The sequence below is a fragment of the Canis lupus genome, chromosome 11 (assembly GCF_048164855.1).
Source record: "Canis lupus baileyi chromosome 11, mCanLup2.hap1, whole genome shotgun sequence".
NCBI lineage: Eukaryota > Metazoa > Chordata > Mammalia > Carnivora > Canidae > Canis > Canis lupus.
In genome coordinates, this window is record NC_132848.1 from 2,877,498 (window position 1) to 2,889,810 (window position 12,313).

At 46.4% G+C, this 12,313-nt stretch overlaps 1 protein-coding gene across 14 annotated transcripts in view; it reads left to right on the forward strand.

Moving 5' to 3' along the window:
- The window catches only part of RBMS2 (RNA binding motif single stranded interacting protein 2), a 92,190-nt gene extending 82,633 nt beyond the window's left edge, over positions 1 to 9,557 (forward strand). For 8 of the 14 annotated variants that reach the window (XM_072768858.1, XM_072768869.1, XM_072768866.1 and 5 more), the window contains 5 exons: positions 6,297 to 6,374; positions 6,713 to 6,823; positions 7,407 to 7,487; positions 7,844 to 7,995; positions 8,958 to 9,557. In XM_072768858.1, the coding sequence (XP_072624959.1) occupies positions 6,297 to 6,374; positions 6,713 to 6,823; positions 7,407 to 7,487; positions 7,844 to 7,990 (417 nt within the window). In that variant the 3' untranslated portion in view covers positions 7,991 to 7,995; positions 8,958 to 9,557. The remainder of the gene's footprint in view (positions 1 to 6,296; positions 6,375 to 6,712; positions 6,824 to 7,406; positions 7,488 to 7,843; positions 7,996 to 8,957) is intronic. The other 6 variants (XM_072768862.1, XM_072768871.1, XM_072768863.1 and 3 more) reach the window with 3 other exon arrangements.
- The last annotated feature ends 2,756 nt before the right edge of the window (positions 9,558 to 12,313 follow it).

Here is a 12,313-nt window from a genome sequence, read left to right on the forward strand (position 1 = left end):
TCTCTGTCCACCACCCCAAAGTAAATCTATATTATATTTTAAATTTCCTATTATTCCATATGTTTCAGAAAATTCTATATTTTTCTTTATGTGCATATACACATATTTATACGGGTTTAGAAGTTGTTTATTTTACAAAAATCTGTCCAAATTAAATATATTTTGTACGCTCCACTCTCCCACTTAACAATGTCTTAAACTAGTGATTCTCAAAGTTTGGTGCCTGGACCAGCAGTATCACCTGGGAATTTCAAAAAAACATAAATTCTTGGATTCCACTCCAAATTTGCTGAATTAGAAACTCGGCAGATGGGTCCCAGCAATCTGTTTTTTTGTAGTCACCATCTGCCATCATACAGAGTTACTACAGTATTATTGACTGTATTCCCTGTGCTATACCTTCCATCCCTGTGACTTACTTATCTTCCACCTGCTAGTCTGTATCTCTTAATCCCCTCTCCCTGTTTCATCCATCTTGTGCCCCCACCACCCCACCAGCAAGCTGAGTTTTTTAACATGCCCTCCAGGTGATTCTGATGTAGCTCATGTTGAGATTTTTTTTCTTTAATTTTTTTTTTTAAGATTTTATTTATTTGACAGAGAGAGCATGTGTGCACAAGCAGGGGGAATACCAGAGGCAGAGTGAGAAGCAGGCTCTCTGCCTAGCAGGGAGCCCAATGCAGGGCTGGATTCCAGGACCCCGGGATCATGACCTGAGCTGAAGGCAGCTGCTTAACCGACTAAGCCACCCAGGCACCCTTTAATTATTTTTTTTTTAATTTTTTTTTTCATTTATTTATGATAGTCACAGAGAGAGAGAGAGAGAGAGAGAGAGGCAGAGACATAGGCAGAGGGAGAAGCAGGCTCCATGCACCGGGAGCCTGACGTGGGACTCGATCCCGGGTCTCCAGGATCGCGCCCTGGGCCAAAGGCAGGCGCTAAACTGCTGCGCCACCCAGGGATCCCAATTATTTCATTTTTAAAGAGTTGCATTATATTTCATGATGCAGGTTGACTAGAATTCTTCATCTCTACCTCAGTGAAGGGGATTCACTTGGATTTCAGGGAGTTTTGGTACAAATAATACTTCCATCCATATATTATTCAGCCTAGTAGTCCCACCCCTTGGACTCTAGCTCCCAGCTCAGTAAAACCACTCATATGTAAAGATCTTTATGCCTACATCCTTAAATATAAGTATTGTTATTTCTGGGGGGCTAGAGTCCAAGGAGTGGGATTGCTAGGTTGACTAATATATGGACTTTCAGTTTTACAGATGTTGCCAGATTGCTTTCCACAAAGGCTGTGTCACTTCACATTTCTACTAGCAATGTATGAGAGTGGTCATTTCCCTCCAGCCATAAGTGACATGATGGTCTTTTTAGGTTTTTCTTACCTTGATAGTTATGAAGTACATTGTTACTTTACTTTTTTTTATTTTTATTTTTTTAGTCATTGTTACTTTAATTTGCACTTCCCTGACTATAGCTGAGTTTAAGCATATCTTTTTATGTTTGTCATAGCTTGATTTGTTCTTCTCTGATTGCTCTCCATATGCTTGGCCTATTTTTCTGTTTGGTTATTCTTTTCCCATCAACTTATAAAAAAGCATTTGTATATTGTTAAAGTATTAATCCTCTAATGTTATATTTCTTACAGATTTTTTTCAGATTTAATTTTTGTCCATTGACTTTGTGTTGTGGTCCCCAAACTTGAGCTGTGTATCAGAATCACGTGGAAAGCTTATCAAACACAAATTATTTTTTTTTTCTTTTTAAGATTTTATTTATTTATGAGAGACAGAGAGAAAGGCAGCGACATAGGCAGAGGGAAAAGCAGGCTCCCTGGGGAGCCTGATGCTAGACTCCATTCCAGGACCCCAGGATCACGACCAGAGCCAAAGGCAGACATTCAGTCATTGAGCCACCCAAGTGCCCCCACAGGAATTTCTAATTCAGTAAGTCTAGGCCAAGAGACAAGAGTTTGTATTTCTGTTTCCCAGATGCTGCTGCTGCCAATCCAGGGAACATACTTTGGGAATCACTAATTTTCACCACAAAAAGACACAAAAGTTTAAAATTTATGTATAATTAAATGTCTGCTTTTCCACTAAAGCTTTTAAATTTCTTAATTAAAAAGGTCTTGGGGGGGATCCCTGGGTGGCGCAGCGGTTTGGCGCCTGCCTTTGGCCTAGGGTGCGATCCTGGAGACCCAGGATCGATTCCCACGTCGGGCTCCCGGTGCATGGAACCTGCTTCTCTCTGCCTGTGTCTCTGCCTCTCTTTCTCTCTCTGTGACTATCATAAATAAATAAAAATTAAAAAAAAAAAAAAAGGTCTTGGGGATCTCTGGGTGGCTCAGTGGTTTAGCACCTGCCTTCGGCCCGGGGCATGATCCTGGAGCCCCGGGATCAAGTCCCGCATCAGGCTCCCTGCATAGGGCCTGCTTCTCCCTCTGCCTGTGTTTCTGCCTCTCTCTCTCTCTCTCTCTCTGTGTGTGTCTCTCATGAATAAATAAATAAAATCTTTTGAAAAAAATAAAAATAAAAATAAATAAAAAGGTCTTCTCAGTCCCTATATTATACATATAGTCTCCAAGATTTATTTTATTGTTTTATTTTATTATTATTTTTTTTATTTCTGAGTAATATTTGGCTAAGTAATATTTCATTGTATATATAGACTACATTTTCTTTATCCATTCATCTGTTGAGGGACATCGTGGCTCCTTCCACAGTTTGGCTATTGTGGACATTGCTGTTATGAACTTTGGGGTGCAGGTGTCCCATCATTTCATTACATTTGTGACTTTTATTACCCGGTAGTGCAATTGTTGGGTCAAGGGTAGCTCCATTTCTGACTTCTTTTTTTTTTTTTTAAAGGTTTCATTTATTTATTCATGAGAGACACAGAGAGAGAGAGGCAGAGACCTAGGCAGAGGGAGAAGCAGGCTCCATGCAGGGAGCCTGACGTGGGACTCCAGGATCACACCCTGGGCTAAAGGAGGCACTAAACCGCTGAGCCACTGGAGCTGCCCTATTTTTAACTTCTTGTGGACCCTCCACACAGTTTTCCAGAGTGGCCACACCAGCTTGCATTCCCACCAACAGTGCAAGAGGGTTCCCCTTTCTCCACATCCTCTCCAACATTTGTTGTTTCCTGTCTTGTTAATTTGCCCCATTCTCACTGGTGTCAGGTGGTATCTCATTGTGGTTTTGATTTGTATTTCCCTAATGGCCAGTGATGCGGAACATTTTCTCATGTGCTTGTTGGCCATGTGTAGGTTGTCTTTGGAGAAATGTCTGTTCATGTCTTCTGCTCATTTCTTGACTGGATTGTTTTTTGCGTGTGAGTTGGATAAGTTCTTCATAGATCTTGGATACTAGCCCTTTATCTGATATGTCATTTGCAAATATCTTCTCCCATTCTGTAGGTTGCCTGTTAGTTGTATTGACTATTTCCTTTGCTGTGCAGAAGCTTTTTATCTTGATGAAGTCCCAATAGTTCATTATTGATTTTATTTCCCTTGCTTTTATAGATGTATCATGCAAGAAGTTACTGTGGCCAAGGTCAGAAAGGGTGCTGCCTCTGTTCTCCTCTAGGATTTTGATGGATTCCTGTGTCACATTTAGATCTTTCATCCATTTTGAGTGTATCTTTGTGCATGGTGTAAGAGAGTGGTCCAGTTGCATTCTTCTGCACATGGCTGTCCATTTTCCCAGCACCATTAATTGAAGAGACTGTCCTTTTCCACTGGATATTCTTTCCTGCTTTGTTCAAGATGAGTTGACCATAGAGTTGAGGGCCCATTTCTGAGTTCTCTATTCTGTTCCATTGATCTATGTGTCTTGTTTTTGTGCCAGTACCATGTTGTCTTGATGATCACAGCTTTGTAATACAGCTTTGGTTTTCTTTTTCAACATTCCTCTATTTGAGGTCTTTTCTGGTTCTATACGAATCTTAGGATTATTTGTTCCCACTTTGTGAAGAAAGTGCATAGTATTTTGATAGGGTTGTATTGAATGTGTAAAGTACTCTGGGTAGCATAGACATTTTCACCATATTTGAGAATTGACTTCTTTTAAAAGATTTATCTATTTATTTTAGTGGGGGAGAAGGACAGAGGAGGGAGGAGAGAGAGAGAGAGAGAGAGAGAGAGAGAGAACAGACAGACAGAATCTGAAGCAGACTCTGTACTGAGCGTAGAGCCCCATGTGGGGTTGGACCCAGGGACACTGAGATCATGACCTGAGCTAAAACCAAGAGTTGAGTGCTCAATTGACTGAGCCACCCAGGCACCCTGAGAATTGACTTTTTTAAAAAATTTATTCATGAGGAACACAGAGAGAGAGGCAGAGACATAGGCAGAGAGAGAAGCAGGCTCCATGCAGGGAGCCTGACGTGGGACTCGATCCCTGGACTTCAGGATCATGCCCTGGGCTGAAAGCAGACACTTAACCACTGAGCCACCCAGGCATCCTGAGACTGGACTTTTTGTTGTTGTTGTTTTTGAGACTGGACTTTTTAAGAAGTATTCTTTCACCTAAGATTTGATATTTCTTTTCTTGTTTTCAAATCTTTTAAAAATATCCTTTGATGTTACTGTTGTTTATCTAGGTCTTATGCTTTTCTTTTTGAATATATTCCTAAATGTTTAAGCATTTTGAGATGCTTATGGATACACTGAAGAAAAGTTACTGGTTTATGTTCATCTATCTTGTATGCAGCTAATGTACCAAATCCTTATTAATACTTGCATTTTTTTACTAGTTCTAGGTATATAGTTCTGTCTGCAGTGCAAAGATTATAGTTTTCTCTTCCTTTCCAATTTTGTGCCAGTTGTGTTCTTATCTAATTGTATTTGATCCTACTATAAGATATTATTATAAATGCAGTGGTTTTAATATTTCTTTGATTAGGTTAATGTTAACAGCTAGATTTTGGTACTAGCCTTTAATAAATGTAAGTAGTTTCTATCTAGACTCTATTTTAATGGGGTTTTTCCCTTGTTTGTTTAATAAATTAATAAATGTGAGACAGGAATCCATCAAAATATATACAGCATATGTCTTGGTGTCGGGCTTCTTCCACTCAGCATCTTCAAGGTATACTCATGTTGTAGCACATAGCAGTACTTCATTATTTTTTATGACTAAATCAGTCACCTTCCATTGTGTGACTATACTAGTTTGTTATCAACTTAGCAGTTGATGGCCGTTTGAGTTGTTTCCATCTTTTGGCTGTTAGAATAATGCTGCTTTGAATATTTGTGTACAGTTTTTGTGTCAACACATGTTTTCATTTCTCTTGGGCATATACCCCTGAGTGGACTTGCTGGGTTACATATGAACTCTAGGTTTAACTTTCTGAGGAAATGCCGAACTTTTCCAGAGCTGCTGCACCATTTTACATTCCCGCCCACAGTGTATGACACTTGTTATTCTGTCCTTTATTTTTTTTTTAAGATGTATTTATTTTAGAGAGAGAGGGAGAGTGAGTTGAGGGGGAGGGGGAGGCAGAGAGAGAATCTCCAGCAGACTCCTTTTAATTACAGCCATCCTAGTAGGATGAAGTGAAGTGGTTTCTCATCATGGTTTTAATTTGCATTTCCCTAGTGACTAATGATGTTGAGCCTCTTTCATGTGCTTGTTGGCCCTTTATATATCTTAGAGAGGTATCTGTTCCTATCCTTTGCCCGTTTTCTTTTTCTTTTCTATTTAAAAGATGTTATTTATTTATTCATGAGAGACACAGAGAGAGAGGCAAAGACACCGGGCAGAGGGAGAAGCAGGTTCCCTGCAGGGAGCCTGACGTGGGACTCCAATCCCAGAACGCTGGGATCATGCCCTGAGCCAAAGGCAGACGCTCAACCACTGAGCCACCCCGGCGTCCCACTTTGCCCATTTTCAAATTAGGTTATTTATTGACATGTAAGAGTTGCTAATATTTTTTAAAGAGTTTATTCTTTTTTTTTTTAATTTTTTTTTTCTTATTTATTTATGATAGTCACAGAGAGAGGGAGAGAAAGAGAGACAGGCAGAGGGAGAAGCAGGCTCCATGCACCGGGAGCCCGATGTGGGATTCGATCCCTGGTCTCCAGGATCGCGCCCTGGGCCAAAGGCAGGCGCCAAACCGCTGCGCCACCCAGGGATCCCAAAGAGTTTATTCTTAATGTTTCTGTTTTGTGAGGGGGTACTCCAACTTCTTTGGGGTTTTGCTGAACATTATCAGATCACTGGGAGAAACAGTAGTTTCTAGGCAATTAATGTTTTTGTCTGTTTCTTTTGTTTCCATTAGAGAGTAACTCAGACATCTCCTCTCCAAGTACCTAACCCATCTTGGATGCACCACCAGTCATACCTCATGCAGCCTTCAGTGAGTGTTCAGAAGTGGGCAAAAGCCATGAGGCAGTTTGATGTAAAGGAAAACAATGGGATCTCATGATAGCTGACGTGGGTGTGAGTTCTGGTTCAGTCCATTGTGCAACCCAGCTGTATGACCTGAAATTCTCTCGGTTTTGTTATTCTTAGACAAGGATTCCTCCACACAGGTAGGCAGACACCTGTTTCTATTGCGCAGCTGGGTTGCTACCCACCTGTTATTTCCCAGGATTTTTAAATGTCTGTCTTTTGTGGTCCCTGTAGGCTTGAATCACCACTGTAGGCAGCTTCACAGGATGCTGCCCCCTAACCCCGTCCTTTGTCTGCCTCCAGGGCTCTGTTCTGCCGCCAGGGATGGATCACCCCATTTCTCTCCAGCCTGCCTCCATGATGGGACCTCTTACCCAGCAACTGGGGCACCTCTCTCTCAGCAGCACAGGCACGGTAAAGCAGGATATTTCTGATTCTAGACTCAGACTGAGCAAGGAGTACCTGTGTAATGCTTTTGGGCATAAATACTTATGAACAAGGGTGTCATTCACTTTAGTGTCACTGAAGGTGCGCTCAGACTCAGAATAGGAGATGAACAGAGTGCAGCCATTGCACTGCTCAGTTCACGCCTTTAACGGATTCCTACTCACAACCAAAATAAACGGTGCTTCTGTCTACACAGCAGTTTCCCCAGGAGCTCACACACATTTCCTAGAAATCCTTACCAAAATCGTGAGAAGAATGAAGCTCGGGAGCTTTCTCGTAGGCTGGCTGCACTGGGCCACGCACAGGAGAGCACAGGAGAGCGGAGGGGGCTGTGCGCTGAGGGGATGTGGGAGGCAGGATGGAGGAGGAAGGGAAGTCCTCTGGCAGATGGCTCTGGAAACCAGTGCACTTTAGGACCACTGGAAGTGCTCTGCAAAAGGACAATTAAATTAGACTCTCGTAGGCCTCAGTAGTTTCCAGAGCTCCCCAGGTGCTTTAAGTAGCCCAGAGTCACATCCCCGCCCTGAGCCCCAGATGGTTTTCCTTCCAGTACCTGCCGCCGGCCGCCACTGTGCCAGGAGCTTACATCTCCCAGTATGCCCCTGTGGCTGCTTCCAGTGTTTCCGCTGAGGTGAGAGCTTTTTACTCTCTTTGAATCGAGGGTAGGAGGCTGAACAGAGGCAGACATGCCCCTCCCACCCCCAATCCAGATCTTCCTCTAATGGTGATGCTGACTGTGTGCCCTCAGTCAGCTGCTAGGGATTGGGTGAAAGGAGGAAGGAAAGAGTTAATGCCGGCTTGTACTGAAGAGCATCTCCTCTCCTCTCCTCTGCTCTTCTCTCAGAGGGGAGAGGGTGGTCCAAGTGCTGGGGGAGGGGGGTTCAGCGCATGCGTGCCTGCATGTGTGCGTGCACGTGTGCTCTCACACTGGAGTGTGGGTGGGAGGAGGTCGGAGAGGACACCTAACTCTGGGTGGGTTTTCGCTAGGCTGCTTTAGTGGGAAGGGCCAGAAGGATCGCACAACTTGACCCTCGTGCCTTGGCTGTGGTGCAGGAGAGCGGCAGCCAGCAGAACCCAGTGCCGGTGGATGCTCCCTCGGACCACGGGCTCTACTCCTTCCAGTTCAACAAGTAACAGTGGTGAGAGCCAGGCTGAGGCAGCCTGAAGCCAGATGGGTCCTCTGTTGGTCACCCCACCCCACCCCCTCTCCCTGCTTTATGCCTCCTTGAGGGTTCTCCTCCCCTGGGGACTACAGGCAGGCCTCTTTGGCTTGTACTTTACTGAGCTTTGCATATATATATATATATATATATATATTTTTTTTTTTTTTTTTTTTTTTTTTTTAACAAATTGAAGGTTTGTGGCAACCCTACTCTGAGCAAGTCTATTAGCGCCATTGGCATTTACTCACTTTGTATCTCTGTGTCAATTTGGGTAATTCTCAAAATGTCAAATTTTGGGGTGCCTTGGTGATTCCATCAGTAGAACTAGTAGAATGCTAAGCATCTGCCTTTGGTTCAGGACATCATCCCGAGGTCCTGGAATCGAGCCCTCCCAGAGTTGGGCTCCCTGCTCGGCAGTGAGTCTGTCTCTCCCTCTCCCTCTGTCCCTCCACCTGTGTGTGCATGCGCATGTGTGCTCTCTCTCTCAAATAAATAAAATATTTAAAAATACATGTCAAAAAAAATTTTAAAGAATTTTATTTATTGATTGATGAGAGACACAGAGAGAGAGAGGCAGAGACACAGGCAGAGGGAGAAGCAGGCTCCATGCAGGGAGCCTGAGGTGGGACCCCGTGATCACTCCCTGGGTGGAAGGCAGAGACTCAACCGCTGAGCCACTCAGGTGTCCCCATGTCAAATTTTTTATTACATTTGTTATAGTGATCTGTGATCAGATACTATGACTTGCTGAAAGCTCAGGTGACAGTTAACAGTTTTAGCAATAAAATATTTTTGAGTTACTGTGTACGTGTTATTTTTTAGGCCTACTGCTCTTGCACACTTAATAGGCTACAGTATAACAAACCTACTTTCTGTATGCACTGGGAAGCCAAAAATTTCATTCAACTTGCTTTACTGTGAAATTTGCTTTGTTGCAGTGGTCTGGAACCGACCCCACAATGTCTCTGAGGTGTGCTTGAACAAATGAATTATTGGAAATGCTGGTGCTCCCGGACTCGAGGGCCGACTGGGAATAGAGAGCCGCTGCGGACCCTGCTAAGGACTAACACGTGGGCAGTGTTGTTCACAGGCCTGGGCCTGGAGAACGAAATCTCTGCACTCCTGCCCCCTTCTTCTTCCTCCATTTCTGAGGGAGCCTGGGGGGGACCGTCACTTTTTGTGCGTGCTGCATTCAAGGAGATCAGAAGAACTTCTTTTTTCTTTATTTTGCAAAGAAAGTTTTAATATTTTGTTCTTAACTGCAATATACTCTTTCCTTATCCCAAAGAGACGTAGTGCCTGGAGCTTCTTCCCATCTTTATGAAAAACAGTTTTTGACGTGTTGGACTTGCCAGGGGAGGCTTTAAAAATTTTTGTTATTTCTTTTTTTAAGAAAAGTGCAGTTGTAGAACATGATGAAGGAGTCCTACGGTGGGCCCTTCTGCGCAGCTGCGTTACGGGCTTGTTTTGGGGTGTGTGCGGGGGGAGATGATGCAGACAAAATTTTCTGTTTTATAAAGCTCTTAGCTCACACATCACCTCTCCTCTTCACACATTTTATGCCTTCTTTCTCTCATCCAGACTGTTCTTCTCTTTTCTCTATAGCAAAGCCTGCCTACTTTATACGGTTTTTAATTTTGTGAATTTCTTTTTTGAACGAAATTTTGTACAGACTTTGGGGGGCTGGGTGAGGAACAGGTAGAAAGCTAAGCAGGCAGTGGAAGTGGCTTTCCCTTCCTGCCTGTGCCACATCCTGGGAGAAGAGGCCAGACTTGCCTTCGGGAAGCAGAGATGTGATGTGGGCTCGTTGAAGAGACACTCCTACGGCCCTTGGAAGCTGTCCTTGAGCCAAATTTAGATGAAGACTAGGTCTTCCCTGACAAGCTCCAGGAGGGCGGACTTCCTGACTTCTGACTAATTCTCACCACTGAGGCCAGCGCCATCTGAGGAAGTGTCTTCTCCAGAGACAGCTTTTCAGGAATCCCTGCCTTCCTGTTTCCTGGAGGATCTCCTTCTGCCCTGGGTCCCAGAGCCCCTGTTTTCCCTGTCACACGTTGCTGTGCTCAGATGAACCTTTGCAGTTATGACCGTGCCAAACCCACTAGGCTCCTTCCCCACTATGGAAGATCAGCTGCTTCATCTAGACCAGTGCTTCTCGGGAAAGTGGTTTTGTCCCCTAGAGGCCACTTGGAAATCTCTAGAGACATTTTTGATTGCCTTGCCTGGGGGTGAGGGCTGTGCGCTACTGGCATCTAGTGGCAGAGACCAAGGATGCTGCTAAACATCCTACCGGGCACTCGACCTCCCCAACTCCCCCCACAAAGAATTATTTAGCTCAAGATATCAGTGCGCACTTGTGAAACCTTGATGTAGGCAGTGGTGGTACTGCCTCCTGTACCGGGTTACTTGGTAAAGTCTCACCCTGACCCTGGACATGCAGCGCCTTTTGACACTCAGTGTAACTTTTGAGAGGGACAGAACCAGGGTCCTTGAGTTTTCCCCAGGCTGTGGCCTTGGGTACCTCTGCATGCAGCGAGAGCTGTCCTTGGAAGGCTGTGGGCTTGTGCACCTGCCACACGCACACAGGTCGGCGGGATCAAGGCGTGGGCCGTGTTCTGTGTGGTGTGCTGTGCCAGGCCGGAAAAGGACCGAGTTCTCTAACTGTCCGGGGCAGCCTGCTCCGCCCTGATGTTTGGATCCCTTTTCCAGGGAACCAGGACATCAAAAGTGATTTTCCTTCTTGTGGAAGGATAACAGGGCGCTAGGATAGAAAAGGACAGTAAACCCCACCTTGTTAGTTACAAGACCAGCAATCCTCTAGAACCTGTCTTTGCCCTTGAGCTCCACCTCCTGCGAGTGTGAGGCCGCTGGAGACAGGAGAAGGCCCTCGCCCACCTGGAAGGAAGAGCGCAGTCCCGCCTGGTGCACTCCCAGCCCTGCCCCCTCCACTTCGAAGTCAGGGGCTTTTTTCCCAGTCAGGAAACCCAAGGGAGAGAATGGAGAAACGGGTGCTGGCAGGGTGCTGGCAGGGTGCTGGCTGGGGGGGAGAGGAAGGAGATGCTACGGAGGGAGGAGAGGCGGTGACGCGGTCCCCGGCCTGGGGCTGTGTCCGACCTTCCCTCCCCTTCCACTCGTCCTGGAAGTGAGAGTCCCCGTGCCCCCTGCCCCCTTTGTACAATCCCGGGGCAGGGGCAGTGGGTACGGGTACGGTGCAAGGCGGAAAGACATAATTGCCACTACTCATTTTCTCATGGATCCTCCCTGCAGCCTCAGGAAGCGCTTATACCCTGTAGAGCAACCCCGAATCCAGTCACTTTCTAGAAGGGTTTGGCTGGGCACGTAACTCTTTTTTTGGGGGGCGGGGGGCAAATAACTCTTGTTTCTGAGTCTCCAGCCCCGGTGAGGAAAGTAGACCATAGATTTCTTGTCAGTGACCTTGAAGGAGAGAAATCCGGTGTCCTGCTCATTGACGGCTAGTTTGGAGGCACCTGCTGTGGGGTTTAGTGCCGTGGGGACCTTCAGGTATGGAAACTGTCCTTCGCGTGACTCCTGCCTTCCCTTTGCCCCCCAGAACTATTTTGTGGGTATTTTTTAACTGTGTTTCCCCCCCGCCCCCAACTCTTCAATCTATTTTGTGTTTTGGGTTTTTGTTTTGTTTTGCTTTGTTTTGTCTGTAAATGGCCAGGATTTTGCTTTGTTTTGTTTTAACTCGTGAAGTTCCCCTCCGTGTGTTCCTCTCCTGGGACTCTAAGGGGTGTGTTGGGTGTTTCCGGCTTGGACGGCTTTGGGCTCGGGAAGCCTTGGCGAGTCTCAAGTACTTTGCGGTAGTTACGACCCTGTAGAGCTTCTTTCTGGTGGTTTTCGGTTCCGCTCCTGTTTCTCCCCTAGTTAGGCCACTTCTACCAGCTGCTGACGTGACTGAGGGGGGACGGCGGGGGGGCGGCCGTCCTGGGCGGTGAGCTGTTGGCCCCCAGCGCCGGGGCCGCGGAGCGGGCGCGCTGCGCTCTCACCCTGCGCTCGGGCTTCTCGCTGGGCTCCGCGGCCCGCGACCCAGCCCCAGCCCCAGCCCCGCTCGTCACACGGTCACATGCGCGCACGACTCCCAGAGCGCCGTGGGGGGTCTGTTTTCCGCCACAGAGTGTCCGAGCCGCGTCTCACGACCCGGGCCTCGACGGGGCTCAGGGCCGGCCGGGCCCTCCGTGTCCGAGTCCTGACTGGTCCCCCCGCCGAGGGGAGGGCCGCCCCGGGCTGAGCGACTCTGGAGAGGCTGTGGGCAGCGGGGGGCGGGGGGGGG